This window comes from Myotis brandtii, unplaced genomic scaffold (genome assembly GCF_000412655.1).
Source record: "Myotis brandtii unplaced genomic scaffold, ASM41265v1 scaffold920, whole genome shotgun sequence".
In the NCBI taxonomy this organism is placed as follows: domain Eukaryota; kingdom Metazoa; phylum Chordata; class Mammalia; order Chiroptera; family Vespertilionidae; genus Myotis; species Myotis brandtii.
This window is the reverse complement of record NW_005371792.1, coordinates 32,995-51,516: the sequence shown is the minus strand read 5'-3', so window position 1 is coordinate 51,516 and position 18,522 is coordinate 32,995. Positions and strand designations below refer to the sequence as shown.

Genomic DNA, 18,522 nt, shown 5'->3' with positions numbered 1-18,522 from the left:
TCAGAGAATGGTGTCCAAGTTAGGACCTAGTGACCTCCTTCTCATGCCAAGGACCTAGGCCAACCCGAGACCAGTGCTCGGGCTTCCTAGGTCCACATCTCTGTGCTCAGACCAGTCACAGGGTATTTGCAGTTGGTATCTCTTTGAATTGTGTTTATTTAATCATATTTGACATCTTTTTCTCAATAAAAACCTGTTAGAATTTAAATAGGACCATAATCTTCTAAAGTTTTAAGATTCCCTAAAGCCCACATTGTAGTAGATATAATTTTACCATATTCATGTTACGACTATAAGTCGATGACACCTTTATTTATTTATTTTTAAAATATATTTTATTGATTTTTTACAGAGAAGAAGGGAGAGGGATAGAGAGTTAGAAACATCGATGAGAGAGAAACATCGACCAGCTGCCTCCTGCACACCCCCCACTGGGGATGTGCCCGCAACCAAGGTACATGCCCTTGACCGGAATCGAACCCGGGACCCTTCAGTCCGCAGGCCGACGCTCTATCCACTGAGCCAAACCGGTTAGGGCGATGACACCTTTATTGAAGAAATGTTCATTAAAGAAGATAAAATCTTTATGAAAAACAAGTTAGGGGATTATTTAAATTGCTAAGGCATTTTTACAGAAATCTTTCATTCTGAGTTACATAAAATGGTGCACTCTCCTCGGTTATTTAAAATTATTTGTTATCAAAATATTTTATTTTAACTCTTCAATGATAGGGAAAGCGAGGCATATCGGTATCTGAGTGAATGTAAGTGGGATGTACTTGTGACATGTCAATTAGGGCAGGTGCTGAAGGGGTTTTGGGCCTCTGTTCTGGATTACCCCTACCCTATATTATTTGTAAGTTGGTGCTATTAAGTTTGCACAGCCAGTAGAAGAACTGATCTTGAGCCTTAATGATCGGTAACTAAAGAATTCCTCAGGGAATCATCCTGTCAGTGCTTTAATGAAAAAAAAATTATCTCATCTCTGAAATCATTTATCCCACATATCCACAAATAAAATAATCAAGCAATGCCAAACTATAGGTGGGGCAAAAAAGGGAATGCTCCAAAAACAACAACAACAACAAAACAAAACAAAACCCAAAACTATGTAATGAGTAACATAATCTGCCTTTGAAATAATTATAACAAAATCTCCTTGATTGCTATTCTCCCTTTAAAGCTGTTCGTAGTTTTTCTTTCCTGAAAAAAAGTCTTTTGCTGACTATAAAAGCAATATGTAGCTATAACAGAACATATAGGAAAGAATAACAAAAGAGGTAAAATCACCTGGAATCCTCCTCAGAGGGAACCACTCCTTATATCCCCATAGAATCCCAAATTAGCAATGCTGTTTTACTAACTACTCTTGAGGTGTTTTTTTTAAATCCTGTTCTGCTTCTCCTCTTTATTTCCAGAGAGGCCAAGTCATTTTTTCCATTTCATATACCATTGCTCTCCTCTACCAGCAAAACCCTTTTCTGAAACAGAGATTTTCCTCTGGGTCTCTTTCCTCGGAAGCAGGTTCTCTGCCGGGAACCATCTTACTAAAAGGGGTCCCCAGGTTGCCAGTCAGCTGGGTGCCTCTCACTGACCCCCTCACCCATCCCAACTACAGGGCCAAGGTGATGTCACTGCCCTTGCAAATTGAATTTAGTTCTGCAAGTGAAGCCGGGGGATGATTTCAGAGTTACTTTTCCAATGGCCAGGCTTCTTTTGATACAGAATAACCTATGTAAAGGCGAGCTATATTCACATAATAATAACATCCATGCGTGTGTTGTACTTTTGGAATCTCTTTCTTTATTGCTATCTATCGTACAAGGTTAACTGTTTAACAACAATTAGATTTCATCACAGTGCATTTAGGTAGGTCCTAATCAGTAACAATAAAAGCTTACTAAGAACAGTAAACTTTATAGATACATTTCCTAAAGGTGTATTTCCTTTTCAACTGAGGTTAAATATTAAACATTATTACCATTCCATAGGTTTATCAGCCTTGGTCTGAGAATATTTGCTTAGATTATATTTAAACTTAAGAGTCTTTAATATTTGTGTTAATAACATATAACAGCATCTTCTTTAAGTAAGGTAAACAAGAGGATTTTAAAAATAAAGTAGAGTTTGATATGTTTTGAGGGTTTTCATACAAACTGTAATTATTTGCTTTAGTTTAGGGAGTTGCAAAGATGACTTAATGCATAGACTTACCTCGGAAAAACTCGTTGTCTAGCACAGAAGTACCCCACGGGGGCACACTGCTCCCCTCCCTCATGCCTGCTGGCCTGGGCGCAAATGCACTGTTCACTGGGTGGTTTTCCAGAGGTGAACTGTATCGTTTTGCCTGCTAATTTTAAAATAGAAAATGCAATATTATTTCTGGAACTTCTGTAGACAGAATACTCACATATTCCCACAGAAATTTTCATTGCTTAAAAGTACTACTCTAAGGACTGCCATCATTGTTTTCTAACATTTGTTCCTCAACTTAATAGTGTTTTGTTGTTTCTGTCATTTTCAAGTGATCACAAACTTCTCCTTACCTATGTCAATTCTTTTTACTATGAGTCTTCAGGCAAGATATTGAGTCTTTCTCTGCCAAAGACTCCTACAAACTTAAACAGCACCACACAAACCTTAGGGAAATCCTTCAAAACAGGAAAGAGATTGAACTCTCTTAAGTTGGGAGTATTGTCTCCATGGCCCCAATGGCTAGAATTTTAGATTTATTAACACTGTACCTATTCTATCAAGAGGTGGTTAGCTGAAGCTTGAAGTGGACCTTAAGATTTGTGAACTTCCCTTTTCTCCACATCCTTGTGCACTGTTGGTGGGAATGCGGATTGGTGCAGCCACTGTGGAAAGCAGTATCGAGTTACCTCAAAAAGTTAAAAATGGAGCCCTGGCCAGTGTGGCTCAGTGGTTAAAATGTAAAGGTCACAGGTTCGATACCTGGTCAAGGGCATGTACCTGGGTTGCAGGTCTGATCCCTGGCCCAGGTCCGGGCATGTGTGGGAGGCAACCAATTGATGTGTCTCTCTCACATTGGTGTTTCTCTCTCTCTCTCTCTCTCTTTCTCTCTCTGCCTTCCCTCCCTCCCTCTCTCCCTTCCACTCTCTCTCAAACCCAATGGGAAAATATCCTCAGGTGAGGATTAACAAAAATAATAAAAATAAAATAAAAATGGAGCTGCCTTATGACTCAGTAATTACACTTCTGGGAATTTATTTGAAGGAACCCAAAACACTAATTTGAAAGGATATATGTATCCCTGTGTTCATTTCAGTGTTATTTACAAAAGCCAAGATTTGTAGATGAGTAGATGAAACAGCTGTGATACATTTACATAATGGAATACTACTCTGCTGTAAAAAGGAAGAAAATGCTACCCTTTGGGACAGCACAGATGGACCTGGAGAGCATTATGCTAAGTGAAATAAGCCAGTCAGAGAAAGACAAGTACCATATATATGATTTCACTCATATGTGGAATCTAATGAACAAACTGAACTACCAAGCAAAATAGAGACAGACTCAGAGAGAGCTGGCAGACAGCTCTGGTGGTGGTGGTGGTGGATCAGTTGGGGGAAGGGAGGAGGGATGGAGCAAAAAAGAAAAAAAGAGAACTCATAGACATGGACAACAGTGTGGTGATTTCTGGGGTGGGAGGTGGGTGGCAGTGGCAGAGGGCATGGAGGGGACAAAAAGTGACATTAAATTAAATTAAAAAAAAATTTTGTGAACTTGCCCAGGCCTGTGTAGCTCAGTAGCTCTCACATCAATGTATGGATGTCTCTCTCTCCCCCTTCCTCTCTCTCTAAAAATCAATAAACTATTTTTTTTTTTTAAAGAACTTGATGGATGTGGCGGGGAGGGGGCGGGGGGGAGTACTTTTATCCAAAGAGTTCACACAGAATGGTAGACCCTACCAGAAAGACACAAGATGCTAATTCGTAATTTGGAAACCCAGGTGCTGAAAAGTATGACCTTGTAAAATTTTTCAAAAATCATTGCTAGCTTTACGGGATTTAGGAGAATGATGTAGAGCTAACGTTGCTTTCTTTACTAGCAAATGTTTATTTTGATTTCATCAAACCCATCACTGCCCTACTTTCAAGCTTAATTTGTCCTCATAACCTTGGGGGAATTATCCACTCCCACACCTTCACTTTCTTGCGCCACAACTCCATTTGCATTTCCTCTGCCAAACTGGCTCTGTCACTCCTGACTCCACCTCAGCTAATCCTGCACCCATCCCTGAACCATTCCAGCGTCTTTGTTCCCAGTCCCCTCTGCGACCCAGTCCTTGCCTCTTGACTCCTTTACTTTCCCAAGTTTTCCCTTCCCATTTGATGTTCACCATTACATTTCATCTCACTCTGAAAGCCTCAGCACAAATCTTTAATCTTTCCAAAACTCCAACTTCTCTCCTTCTCCAGCGCAGGTCTGTCCAGTTCTAAAGCTCAGGTTCCCTTAATCCCTACATTCCTCACAATCTAGTATTTTCACTCCTGCCTGTTTTCTTTCTCAAGATCTAGGTCAGTTATTACAGAAGCCCTGCCCAAATTTCATTGGCTTGTGGCATTCAGTTCTATGGGAAAGCCGTAACTGAATGCATACAAGGAAGATTTATTAATAAGAAACAATCCAATCATACTATGTTGGTTATTGCATATAATTTAACACACTAATATAAAATTCAGAAGTAAACAAATGTTAGAAGCAAAACATAACTAGTGAGATACCAACTGTAGGTAATAAAACCAGAAGCTAATCATTTGAAAAATCAGATCAGTTACAGCTAAATTCTTTTCTTTGTAAAATTGCATCAAGACATTGTTCTCTTTTGGGCCCTTCCTACCGTCTCTCCAAGTCTTCATTTGTGCTAATAACAATTGTCATGCATCGTATAAGTCCATTCTTCCCAAATCTGCAGTCTGGTAGTTGGTACAGACTAGGAACATCTGATTAGGAGAATACATTGTCTCTCATACATTTAAAAAATATATATTTTTATTGATTTCAGAGGAGAAAGGAGAGGGCGAGATAGAAACATCAATGATGAGAGAGAATCATTGATTGGTTGCCTCCTGCATGCCCCACACTGGGGATCAAGCCTGCAACCCGGGCATGTGCCCTGACAAGGAATTGAACCATGACCTCCTTGTTCATAGTTCGATGCTTAACCACTGACCCACGCTGGCTGGGCATCTCTGCCTTTTTAACACCCACACAAATGTCAGATTTCCTCTATGTAGACCAGAGTACACTCTTGTGGCCTCCTGGATCACAACCCTTTATAATGAAAATATATATTAAAATGAAAATATAGGAACCGAGGGCTCAGGTAAAAAGATGAACCCCTTTAAGCTGGGAAAGATTACTACCACCTAGAGACCTTGCATATAACCTCCTTTGGCTGTATGTCTGCCAGATCCTCTACTTCAAGACCAACCCCGCTCACCCAACATGCTAAGAATGCTTCTAACACAGAGAGATCTAAACTATATGAATAAGATAAAATATGGAGAATTTACTTGCACTCAACTTTAATTCTGCAAGAATTTTTTTCCAGTGACGAAACGTAAAAAATTAACTGCTAGTCAGTGGTAGGTATCAGACATACAGAAGACTGAACTCTACCAGTGCCCTAGGGACCCCTTTTGCTTAAGCTGTATGTGAGATATTATTAGCCGCAACAGCAACTATACACTAATTATTCTAGGCAATGTGCTTAGGGCTTCATACGGATTACTTTATTTCAGTATTTTAACAACTCTATGCAGTTGGTGCTATTATTTTCCCCACTTTGAGGAAAGTGTGTTTGCAAGAAGTCAGGCCACTTGCTTCAGGTCGCAGGGGTGGCGGGAAGGATTCATTTCCAGGCTGTCGGATTATGGAGCCCAGGCGGAATCACCTCTCACTACTTTTTTATTAGTTTATCAGTGTCCTGTACCCTAGCGATAGGCATCTTCTGAGGCCAAGCACAGGTCTTAGAGCCGCTGGACAACACCTGGAGTTTCTCGATACCCAGAGCAGAGGTAACATCCTCCGGGCCCAAAGCACACGGATCCTGTCAGGGCTCAATTTTGGCCTCAGAATCCACCCCCCCCCCCCAATAATGTCCCATGCCATGAGGCTGCCATAAAAAATAAAGTGTATTTTCCATTCCTGGCCTAGAAGATGAGGTTGAAACACCTCTATGCAGCAAAATTTTGCCCAAATAATTTTCCAGCTTTTGATTCCCCCCCCCCCCCCCCCAATAATGTCCCATGCCATGAGGCTGCCATAAAAAATAAAGTGTATTTTCCATTCCTGGCCTAGAAGATGAGGTTGAAACACCTCTATGCAGCAAAATTTTGCCCAAATAATTTTCCAGCTTTTGATTTAAGCCTTTCCCTCCCCAACTCTCTTCAAGGGCCCTGTGCTCTGAGTGCACCACACAGTTCTCTAAAATGCTGCACGCATCTTCCTCGGCCTCCACGTCTCTGCTCCTGGCCTTCGCTCTTTCTCTTCTCCTACTCCTGGAAAATATTAGCTCACCCTTCAGAGTCTAGTTCACATATCATAGTCTCTGTGAGCCCTTCTCCAATTCTCCCAGGAAGAGTGAATGACCACAGTATATTTGTATGCGCCTCTGGTATGATAGCTATTATGTCACAGCAAAGTCATTTACATTCTCATCAACTCTTAAATTACTCCTAAATTCATTTTTCAATACACTTTCAAAATAACCTATCTCATTTGATCCTTAGAACAAATTTGTGAATGAGGTAAGGATTATTATTCCCATTTTGCAGATGAACAGAGTCTTGGGTAAGTGATATGAATAATAAATGGTAGCACTGGCTACTCACACCCACCGGATCTGATCCCTAACCCTGTTCTTTCTACTCTGTTGCTTTTACTCATGTACATATCTTCAATTAAATGGTAAATTCTCTGAAGACAGGAACTTTGCTTTAAACATTCCATGCCCTCCATGCACACCATTATGGGCTGATTTACAATATAACAGGGTAGAAAATTCAATTTATAAAATTTCTAGTACACATTATTATAGAAATTGAGATGCCGAATATTTATAACATTAGGATTCAGAAAAGCATGCCCAAGGTGAGAAAGTGTAATGGTTAAACACATGAGATCCATAGAGGTCCAAGTCCTGGCTCTGCCCCTTACTAGCTGTATAACTTTGGGCAAGTTACCACACCTCTCTGTACCTTAGTTTCTTTTTTTGGTAAAATGGGGGAAAAATATAATAACAGCAGCAGCAAAACCCCCGCCTCACAAGACGAAATGAATTAAAAGTTGTAGAACAGCTTGGAATGGTGTTCCGCGTTTAGTAAGTCCGTATTGTTAGTCATTACTACTCTTCCGTGGTTTCAGAAGATTTCCTGGAGCACTGACAATGAGCTAGAAAAATGTCCCACAGGGTTAGAGGCCAGAGTCTCAAAATGCTGGCTTTTAGGATCTCAGTGACATTCTCAAACACGGTGAATCACATGTGAGCAACATGAGGCCTTTTAAAAGAACCCCAATGCACTCTACTGATATAGTTTGCAATTCTGACATGACGAGACAAACAAACCTGTCACAGAGTAACCTTAAACTATTTGAGAACTTCCTGGAGCAGACAAACCTGCAGAACGACTGTTGGAGCAGAAGTCTAAGCTCACCGATGTTATCAAATGCCTTGGTAAAGTCAACAAAGTAATTTTTCAAGATGTTCCTGAATTTGTTCTGTGTCTGCTTTCCGGCAAAGGTCAAATTCACCAACGCACTTTGTGGCTGAAAACCACCACTCATTCATTTCTTCTTTCAGTCTCTGAGTGTTCAGATTGTGCCAGGCCGTGGACATACACAGGTGGGCAGACAGTTCTGGCTGCAAGGAGCCACACTGGCCCAGAGTGGTAAGTACATTGGAGGTGTGTTTCTAGGATCCCACAGCTGACATATTACCTGACAGTAGGCCCCACCAAAATTTGTTCAGATTTGAGGCGTGATCAAGTGGCCAAGGCCATATGTTTCGTTTCTATTCTCATCGACTACTTTGACCTTGGATTTCTCACCTGTAAGGAGATGGAGCTCAACTGACAGCAATTGCTCTTTAAGGAACATTTGGCGATTTCTGGAGATATTTTTTTAAAAAATAGTTTTGTTGATGATTTAAAAAGAGAGGAAGGGAGAGGGAGAGAGAGAGAAACATCAATCGGCTACCTCCTGCACGAGGGAATGGAGCCCAAAACCCGAGCATGTGCCCTGACTGGGAATTGAGCTGGCAACCTTTTGGTGCACAAGACGATGCCCAACCAACTGAGCCACACCAGCCAGGGCTGGAGACATTTTTGATTGTCACAACTGAGTGGAGAACCATGGACATTGAGTAGGTAGATGCCAGGGATACTATAAACATCCTACAATACACAGGACAGCCCCAACAGAGAATTATCCAGCCTCAAATGGCAATAGCACTGAGGGTGAGAGCAACTCTGAGCTGCATGTCTCTAAATTTCTCTCTGTTTTCTCAAACCCTTTGTTTCTTTTTTAAAAAAATATATTTTATTGATTTTTTACAGAGAGGAAGGGAGAGGAACAGAGAGCTAGAAACATCAATGAGAGAGAAACATCAACCAGCCGCCTCCTGCACACCCCCCACTGGGGACGCGCCCGCAACCAAGGCACATGCCCCCGACCGGAATCGAACCCGGGACCCCTCAGTCCACTGCTCCTCCGTTCTGCAGGGAGTGAGTGCCCAGGGCTCATATGCACACAGGGCTTGGGGGCTGACGCTGCTGTAGGCATCATTAACTTCTGCCTGGGAGTTACAGAGACCCAGCATTTCTAACCCTGACTCTACCACTGACCTTGAGCATGATCTTTACATTCTCTAAACCTCCGTTTTTTCATCTTTCACATGGGGACTTGGCACAGTTCCTCTGGGGATTAACTGAAATGATCTTTGAGAATGAGAGCTGGTGCTGGTATCTTGGTTGGGGCTCAAGCATATAAAGAAGAGAGACAGGGTTCAATGTCATCCAGAAAGAAGGAAAGAAGTAGCATTTCTCTGAAGGAAAAGGGGGCTCAGTTTGTTTTTAAAGCACCTCTGTTTATACGCATTCCTCGCCAGAATTCTACCCCATGCTTTTTGCAAAAACAAACAAACAAAAACAAGAGAGAGAGGTATGACTACTAAGACCACAATGAATTGAAGAATACCTCTACCTCCTCCTGCACTCTTAGGTCTCTTCCAAAATTCTCATTCTTTCAGCTCCAAACCACCCGAGTGACTCAGAAAGTCACAGGCATGTGTAGAACCAAAGTGAGGACCATGAACAAACAAGAAATAGAAGACGTACCGCTTTTCAATCTTGTAAGCACAGGAGCACACAGATAGATTTCCATCTAAGCCCTTGGTGGAGAGTCATGTTGGGACAGTACCCTCCTGTGAGCTTGTTTTGGCCAAAAGCATCCCACTGTGCAGTGGCTTCCTCTCTGAATACGAATGATGATCTTACTCAAAAAGGTCCAGCCCAGACCCACATAGGTTTGCGAAAGTGGCGGTGATGCCGCTTGCCTCTTCCTCTGCCCACCGCTTTAGCCCTGAACCGGAGGGACACGTGGTAAAATTTCGGAGATGCCACTGGTGGTGCGAGTGGACACCCAGTGGCCTCGCTCCTTCTTGGCAGAGCCAGAGCCAACGGGAAACCAACCACGCATGGAAAACTGTGAGCTCTCCAGGAGAAATCTAAGTTTCCTAAGTAATTTTATTTTTTAAAATATATTTTTATTGTTTTTATTGATTTTTTACAGAGAGGAAGAGAGAGGAACAGAGAGTTAGAAACATCGATCAGCTGCCTCCTGCACACCCCCTACTGGGGATGTGCCCGCAACCAAGGTACATGCCCTTGACCAGAATCGAACCTGGGACCCTTCAGTCCGCAGGCCGACGCTTTATCCACTGAGCCAAACAAGTCAGGGCCCTAAGTAATTTTAAAGCTGAGCCAAAAAGAATCCTATTGAAATAGGTAGCCAACCAGGGATTACATTAATTCTGAATTCCTTTCGTTTCCAGTTACTTACCACAGCAGTTCCCCTCACAGACACAGGAGGTCCCCCGTGGCTGTCACACCTGTGGAAAGAAGTTGAAATAATTTCTTTGATGAAGTGCCTAACTTTTTACCGGGAGGAAAATCAACAGCCACCTGCCATTATACCTTGCTATCTGGAGAAGATGTATTTCTACTGCTCTGTAGATTTCTTAGTTAGTGCATTGTTGAACAAAGTTTCAGAAATCTTTTCCTATGATCGCTTAGGAGGGATGTTTTTACATCTTTGTCACCCAGGGAGTCGAGGAGAAATTACATATTTGAACACAGCATGAGACGTAATAGCAACATGGTTACATTTGTTGAGTGCTTAGCCTATGTGCAGGCAGTGCTCTCGCAGATGCTCATACTAACTCATTTAAATACATCACTCTCATGAAGTGGATACTATGTCTATTCCCCTTTCACAGGCCAGGGGATGGGGGTACAGAGAAGGTAGGAGACACTGCCCAAGTTCCGTATCAGTGATTTTCAACCCTTTTCATCTCATGGCACACGTAAACTAATTACTAACATTCTGTGGTACACCAAAAATGTATTTTTAGCCGATCTGACAGGAAATAGGTGTAATTTTGACTCATTCACACAGGACAGCTATTGTGTTGTCTGTTGTGGTTAAAAAAAATTTTTTTATTGACTTCAGAGAGGAAGGGAGAGGGAGAGATAGAAACATCAACGATGAGAGAGAATCACTGATCGGCTGCCCCCTGCAAACCCCCTACTGGGGGTTGAACCCACAACCCGGCATGTGCCCTGACTAGGAATTGAACCGTGACCTCCTGGTTCATAGGTTGACACTCAACTACTGAGCCACACCAGCCAGGCTGTTGTCATTTTTTATTTGACAATCTAAGGGAAAAGAGGTCAGTGCCCCCTGACTAAATAGTCAGGTATTGCATGTTATAAAAATTCTTGCGGCACACTGGTTGAAAATCACTGCTCTATATTAATAATATTTATAAGTTAAATACTGCTTTTGTTTTAATCCTTCCTTTCCCTACAGCCTTACTGAGCTTGCCTGCCTCCTACCTGCTTGGCACTATTTTGAGTGCTTTGGAGGAAACATAGCCCACTGCCACAGAGACCCTGCTCTCTGAGAGCATTTATAATAGGGAAGATTAGATACCTAAGGAGCCCAAATACAAGCCAAGACAATAGAGAGATGTTAGTAAAATGCACCGAAAATGCAGAGGGGCCAGGGAGCACTTCCTGGGGTGAACAGGGAAGGGGACAGGGAGAAGATGAGGGCTAAACTGGTAGGAGAGACCACGGACAGCTGGAGCAAAAGCCTGGAGATGGGAAAGAGCAAGGGAGGCTGGGAATGGACAAGTAATTCAAATGTTCAGGAGCCAGGAGAATGGGCCAGATTGCTAAACAGTTTTCCAGAGCCCTGAGGGGCTGCAGCCTTCCCGTGCACCCACACAGCTCCACACTCTCCCCAGCTCCCCAGGCCCCAGTCTGATTGAAAAGGAGGGATGAAAATGAGGGCAGGGGGCAGGAGTCAGTTTCTGAGAGTGGCAGGTGGAGAAGGTGCGACTTTAGAGGATGCCTGGGACAGAGCGCCACGGAGGAGTTTCAGGATGCATGCTCCCTGAGGGTGTGCAAAACTGCGTGCGTGGGGTTGCGGATTTAGGCCGCAGGGGACACGACTCAGCTGGCTGGAGGCACAGAGTCTCTGCACCCACCCCCAGGGCTTCCTAAAATTTATGTTTCTGATGTGAATGGCTTCTGTTCATAGAGGAAATAAAAGCATCAGGGGTATCAAAAAAGCCATGCTGGAAAAATCCTCTGGACTTAGTGATTTCAAGGGATACAAAGCTACCTCATCTTCTGCACTTATTCTCAAATCCTACTGATGCCATGTCTTAAAGATCTCTCACTTATATCCCCATTTCTCCAACTCCACTCATTCTTATATCAAACTCCCACAGTTTCTCTCCTGGACTTCTCTCCATCCTTTCTTTCCTATCACTAGAGAAATCTGTCTAAAAAATGCAAACATAATCTTGATAAGTATCAATTTCCTACTTATAATCTTATAAGGTACTAGAGGCCCGGTGCATGAAATTCGTGCATGGTGGGGGGGTGTCCCTCAGCCGGACCTGCACCCTCTCCAATCTGGGAGCCCTCAGGGGAGCCCTCTCCAATCTGGGAGCCCTGATAGCTCAGGCCCACTCCCCTTGGTTCTCTGCTCTCTGCGAGGCCTGGCCGCTCCGTGCCCACTGCCCAGAGCCTCTCTGCGTCCCAGAGGCTCTCCACAGCCAGGCGGGATGCTTGCCTCGTTGTGGGTTTGATCCCCAGTTGGGGGCGTGCAGGAGACAGCCGACTGGTGATTCTCTCTCACCGATGATGTTTCTGTCTCTCCCACTTCCTTCCTCTTGGAAATCAATGAAAATATATTAAATAAAAAATAAAATAAAAAAAGAAGAAAGAATAAAACAAAGCAAAAAACAGCCATTCTCCGGATCATTGTCCCAACCCCTTGAGATTCTGCTTCCCAGCAAGTGTGGACAGTTTGGCTCAAGTAAACTCATAAAAGTTCTCTACAGGTTTGAATGTTTTTACATGAACATGACATATACACCTGCTGGTTTCTGAGGGTGAGGAAACAGAATCAGTCCATGAGGTCTGCTGTGAAACTGTAGAGGAGTCTATTTTTGCTGTCAAAAGCCAGGTCACCCTTAGAAAGAGTGTAGAAAACCAGAAATGGGATTTACAAAGAGAAAAGAGACAGAAGCGAACAGAGGGATGCCTCCGCCCTCTTTTCCACCCAGATAGGCCGGTTTTTCAAACATCCTCCCTCCCTGAAGTTGGTGAGCTGTGGCCTAAGGGTGGGGGAGCCAGAGAAGCCCAAGGCGAGGTCCGAGGCCCTGACGTCACTGGAGAGCTTTCTGCATTTGAATGAAGCCTTGGAGTGAGATCCATTGGAATGAACCGCCCTGACCTCCTCTCTTCCTGCTTGCTCCCTACCCCACCCCCTACTCCCTGAGCCCAGGATCTGTCTGCTCCCAGGTGCCTCCCCTGAACATGCCGGGCGCAGGTGGATCCCAGAGAGCAGGGCTGACAGGACCAGACACTCCAGCGGTGGGGCTGAGGGGACTGGGTGCCTCCCTCTTGTGGCTATGGGTGCCGCCATCTTTGTGATGGAGTGATGGTTAATTTGCATATTATCCTTTTGTTAGATAGGATACTCCAACATCTCAACTAGGTTTTTCTTTCATCTGATGAGTCCCCTAGGAACCCCCCATCCTTCTATAGGTACCTGTATGCTAGACTTACTAAATGTATTCTTCCTCCATAAAATGTTCTCTCTTGTCTCTATCCCTTTGCAGATACCATTCAGAGATCCCCATTCAGTGGATATTTCTCCATTGATTTTTAAAGAGAGTGGAAGGGACAGGGAAGAGACAGAGAGAGAGAAACATTGATGTGAGAGAGACACATAGATTGATTGCCTCCTGCATGTGCACTGACCAGGGAATCGAGCCTGCAACTGAGGTACGTGCCCTTGACCGGCATCAAACCCAGGACCTTCAATCCTTGGGCTGATGCTCCATCCGCTGAGCCAAACCGGCTAGGGCTCAAGAACATTCTTTTGAAAAAATATTCTTTCCAAAGTAAAGCCCTGGGTCATTTCCCCCAAGTATTGGTGGGCACGCTCTAATTACTGCCCATAGAAGACCTCCACCTGGGTGAACACAGGCAGTTCAGACCCTGTGTGTCTCCTTCCACACCCACTCCATCCTGTTTCATGGACGGGTAGATGCTGTTGATTCAAATGCAGAAATCCCTCTCAAAACCACCCCATCTCTACATCTCCCTGCCTTTTCCCTCGTTAAGACATTTATCATCTTTTGCCTTTATTATTGCAATAGTCCCTTAACTGTTCTTCTGTCTCCAGGTTTTGCTCTAATCAATCCATTCTTTACACCAGTGATTTTCAACCTTTTCATCTCATGGCATACATAAACTAATTACTAAAATTCTGTTGCACACCCCCAAAATATTATATTTTTTGCTGATCTGACAAAAATAGGTATAATTTTGATTCATGCACACCAGGTGGCTATTATTATATTGACTGCTGTCATTTTTTAATTAATTTGACAACCTAAGGGAAAAGGGGTCAGTACTCCTCGCTAAAGAGTCAGGTATTGCATGTTTAATAATTCTTACTATGGCACACCAGTTGAAAATCTCTGCTCTGTGCCAAAAATTCTTATGGCACACCAGTTGAAAATTTCTTCAGAGTGATCAGTATAAACTGAAACATGCCACTTCCTGCTTAACATTTTAATGATTCCCATTTACAGTTGGGTGGAAGTTCAAATTCTTCTCTGCATTCAGAAGACCCTACATCACCTAGTTCCTGATACTTTCCAGCTTCGTATCTCACCTTCCTTTATCCCTGCTGCCACAGGAAATTAGCCACACTCCTGAACCTATGCACTCATTGCTCCTTTCCTGAGAACAGTTTTCTACCATTGTTTGCCTAAATAACTATCTCATCCTTGAAGAATCATTATAAACTTTATTCTCCCTGGCAGACCTGCCCAGACTTCGATTCTTAGTCTAAGACACCCCCCCAACCCTCTCCCAAACGTGCTCCCAGAGCACACAGAACTTCCCATTCTTAGCAAGAGGCTATGTTTCTGTTTCCTTTTTGTTGTCCTCACGAGATGAAGGCCTGCAAAGCCAGGGATGGTTGCTTTGTTCCAGAGTGCTGCCAATGGGATTCCTCCAACAGTATTTGTTGAACGAATGAGCAAATGTGTTCATTTTTCTCCCCGTCTCCTCTGCTCCTCCTCCTATATTCTTCGCCATCATCCACCTGGTTCTCTGAGTCAGAGGGGAGAGTTCATCTCCACTCTCCTTTCTCCCTCAGGCACCACATCCAATGGCTATGTTCTCATGATTCCATGTTCTAAACTGTGCACAGATCTGTCCACCTTTGCCCTCCTCGTTGCCACTACCTTTGTTTAAGCCACTGCCATCTCAGCGGTCTCTCACCTGGGCTCCCTACTCAAATTTTGCCCCCTCAAACCTGTTCTTTGAGTCCCAGCTGGAGGAGTTCGTGGCCTTGGCACTCCTGGCCTATCTTTGGTGTGGTGGTCCGTCGCATGCATTGAAGGATGTTTAGCAACATCTCTGACCCCTACACACTAGATGCCAATAGCACTGACCTCCAGTTGTGTAAAACAGTAACGCCTTCGGACATTGCCAAATATCTTTTGGGGGCAAAATTGCCCCTGATCGAGAACCACTGAGCTAAGGTGATCTTTCTAAAATGAAAATCTGATTATGTTACTTCTTTGTTTAAAAACTATCAATGAGCCCTGACCGGTTTGGCTCAGTGGATAGAGTGTCAGCCTGCGGACTGAAGGGTCCCAGGTTCGATTCCAGTCAAGAGCATGTACCTTGGTTGCGGGCACATCCCCAGTAGGGGGTGTGCAGGAGGCAGCTGATCGATGTTTCTCTTTCATTGATGTGTCTAACTCTCTATCCCTCTCCCTTCCTCTCTGTAAAAAATCAATAAAATATATTTTGAAAAAACTATCAATGAAAAAATTACATACATATGTACACACACACATGCATGAAATACACCAAAATACTAGTGTTTGTCCAGTGAGTCATGGGTGGTTTATGTCTGCTATATATGCATATATACATAAAATAAAGAAACATATATAACATATATATTAAGGAAAAGAATGGTATTATTTTAAAACATGACTTATGGCTGCCTGCTGTCTACAGCATTAATCAAGTCCAAACTCCTTAGCACTGCACTTGTGAGTCCCTTTGTCCTGGACTCTGCCATCCTCTCCCACCCCATCTCCTATCAGGCTCACCTTACACTGGCTCACTGAACTTCAGTGACCCAGATGATTGCCTTTCCCAGTCTCTGGATCTTTGCTGTGTCATTCTTTCTGCCCGGCGCAACATCCCAACTCTTAATTGCTTAGCTCAGCCCTCCGCGTCCTTCAAACATTGGCTCTCTTCTTCCAGGAAGCCTCCTGGATCCTGCAGTCTGAGCTAAGTGCTTCTCCTATATGTCCTCATGGCAGGAATGCCATGCATCCACCATAGCACTCGCCATATTCTACCATAGTCGCCAGTAGTCCAGGCTGTCACTCAGGTTGCAGGGTGGTCAGAAGGTATCCCTGTGTGAATTCTGAAGGGCATCCCTTCCTCAAGATCCTTACTGTCATTTGCCAGAAAACTGCCATAATAAATCCACGAATCCACGATGATCCTGATGTGGTTGGCACGTCCTGGAGAACATGATGCGGTGCACCTCCTGCCCAACCAGATGCAGCAATCTGGTGTTCCCTACTAGATTACAAAGTCCTGCAGGCGGAGATTGGCCTTATTTCCACGATTTTATCTCTAACACTAAACATCGTATCTGATCCAGAGTAGGGCTTTGGCAAAAGCTTGATAAATGAAAGACAAACTGTCGCCTTGGCTGCTGGCCCCCACGCCAAGAGCTCTGACAGCCCTTAGCACAGAGGGAGTAGGAAGCTCTGCTGCTGTCGTTCCCAACCCTGAATGAACATCCAAACGTCCTGCAGAATTAAAAGTAAACTATAACTAAAAATAAACATCCCTGCGCCCTACTTCAGACCTTCTTAATCAGCGTCTGAAGGTTGGAGACTGATTATCTGTCATTATTTCTATTTATTTTTTATTTTTGTTAATCTTCACCTGAGGATATTTTTTTCACTGCTTTTTCAGAGAGAGTGGGAGGGAGGGGGAGAGAGAGAGAGCAACATCAATGTGAGAGAGACACACGGACTGGTTGCCTCCCGCACGCGCCCGACGGGGTGGGGTGGGGTGGGGAGTGAACCTGCAACCCAGGTACATGCCCTTGACCAGGCAGACACTCTAACCATTGAGCATACCAACCAGGGCTGCCATTAATTTTAAATTGCTGATGAGATTATGATACTGATCAATCAGATCAATGGGGAACCACTGGCCACCCAGCGTTGAAATTCAAGACCACTCCGCTTGTCCTGCTTCGCCCTGCTGTCTCCACACCCGCTGTTCGTCTGTGGACACCACCCCTGGTGTGGAGCACTTCCTAAGAAGGAGCTCCTTACTCTCACTTCTTCAGTCTGGGTGTCTCAGACGTCTGTGCTCCACGCAAGCACAGGCACTCAAGTAGGGGGGTAGGGGGCGGGGAGAGAGCACAGTAGGACATTTGTAGGGCATGGAAGAGAAAATAAAGTAACAACCAACCAGAATCTAAGAAAATACGAATCTGCCTTTCAAGTTTTCCAAAATAATACTTGAACTTTTTGCTTATATAAACTGAGGTTGCAGCTGGAGTGCCTAAGCTGTGAACACCCTATGGATCAGGCAAATTTGGGCATGTCTGAGGAGTGGCTGGCTGGATCCACCAAAACTCTGCATCTCAAGGGGGAAAAAATGATCCTAAAGGAACAGGGTAGTAGGCATGCATACACTTACTCCAGGATAGCAGTTATCACTCGCTAAGGAGGGAGTACTTACTACATGCCAAGCCCTGTGATGGTCCTGGAAGGAAAGAAGTGACCTTAAGCTTAATTGTACATGAGCCTGTGAACTAATTCTCTTGTATTTGCACTTTGCCTAGCCCTTGGGATTACAACAGAGGAAAGAGCAGGGGGCCAAAGTCCATATCCCTACACACGCCATAATGGGCTGGTGCCACATGGCTGCACAGCTCTGAGAATGTGTGTGGACATGAAGGCATGGCCCCCTTGAAGGAGCGACTTTATTTGCAGTATGTTGGAGCGTGAAACAGAGAAGCGCATACACCACCTACTCATGGTGGGGAGGGCACCACTGCAACCCCCTGGGGTCTGGAATAAGAAAGGAACAGCTGTAGATGCCACTGGCAGCCATGCATTTGTAAGCTCATGACATGCACTGTGGGTGACTTGCCGAACTCTGGAAGGAATCTGTGGGGCAGCGGAGTGACTGAAACTTTGTGGTGGGGGATGAGCCCTATATGCCACAGGCACTAGATTCCCCATGGCAAGACATGAGGAAGTACGACTTACAAGGAAATGCTGGGGAGAAGATACATTTAAACATGCGTACTTTTCTCAGATGGATTGGCCAGCAATAAATAAAACATGAATGGAAAACATTTTTCTTTTTTCCTGGGGTTGGGGGTCACAGAGGGTACTGTATGACCATTTCACATAGGATTCAAATAATAATGGAGTAATATGGGAAGTGTATAGATTTTGGAGGAGAAACTGGTGCTATTTGAAGCAGAAATGACAGAACGTTTTGCCTTCTGATCAATTCCCGAGGTCACTGTGTTCCCATGATTTTTCATGCACTGACAATAGGAAATCAATGCCATTGCTTTTATTGGCTGGGCCTTTCTAGAAGGAATAAGCATATCTGG

At 44.0% G+C, this 18,522-nt stretch overlaps 1 protein-coding gene across 5 annotated transcripts in view; it reads right to left on the bottom strand.

The window, feature by feature from the left end:
• EXPH5 (exophilin 5) overlaps positions 1-18,522 on the bottom strand; it is a 56,256-nt gene that overhangs the window by 9,282 nt on the left and 28,452 nt on the right. For 3 of the 5 annotated variants that reach the window (XM_014532891.1, XM_014532893.1, XM_005885655.2), the window contains 2 exons: positions 10,087-10,135; positions 2,215-2,350 (listed from right to left, as the gene is read on the bottom strand). In XM_014532891.1, the coding sequence (XP_014388377.1) occupies positions 2,215-2,350; positions 10,087-10,135 (185 nt within the window). Of the gene's footprint in view, positions 1-2,214; positions 2,351-8,870; positions 9,248-10,086; positions 10,136-15,967; positions 16,799-18,522 lie in introns of those variants that run through there. The other 2 variants (XM_014532892.1, XM_005885654.2) reach the window with 2 other exon arrangements.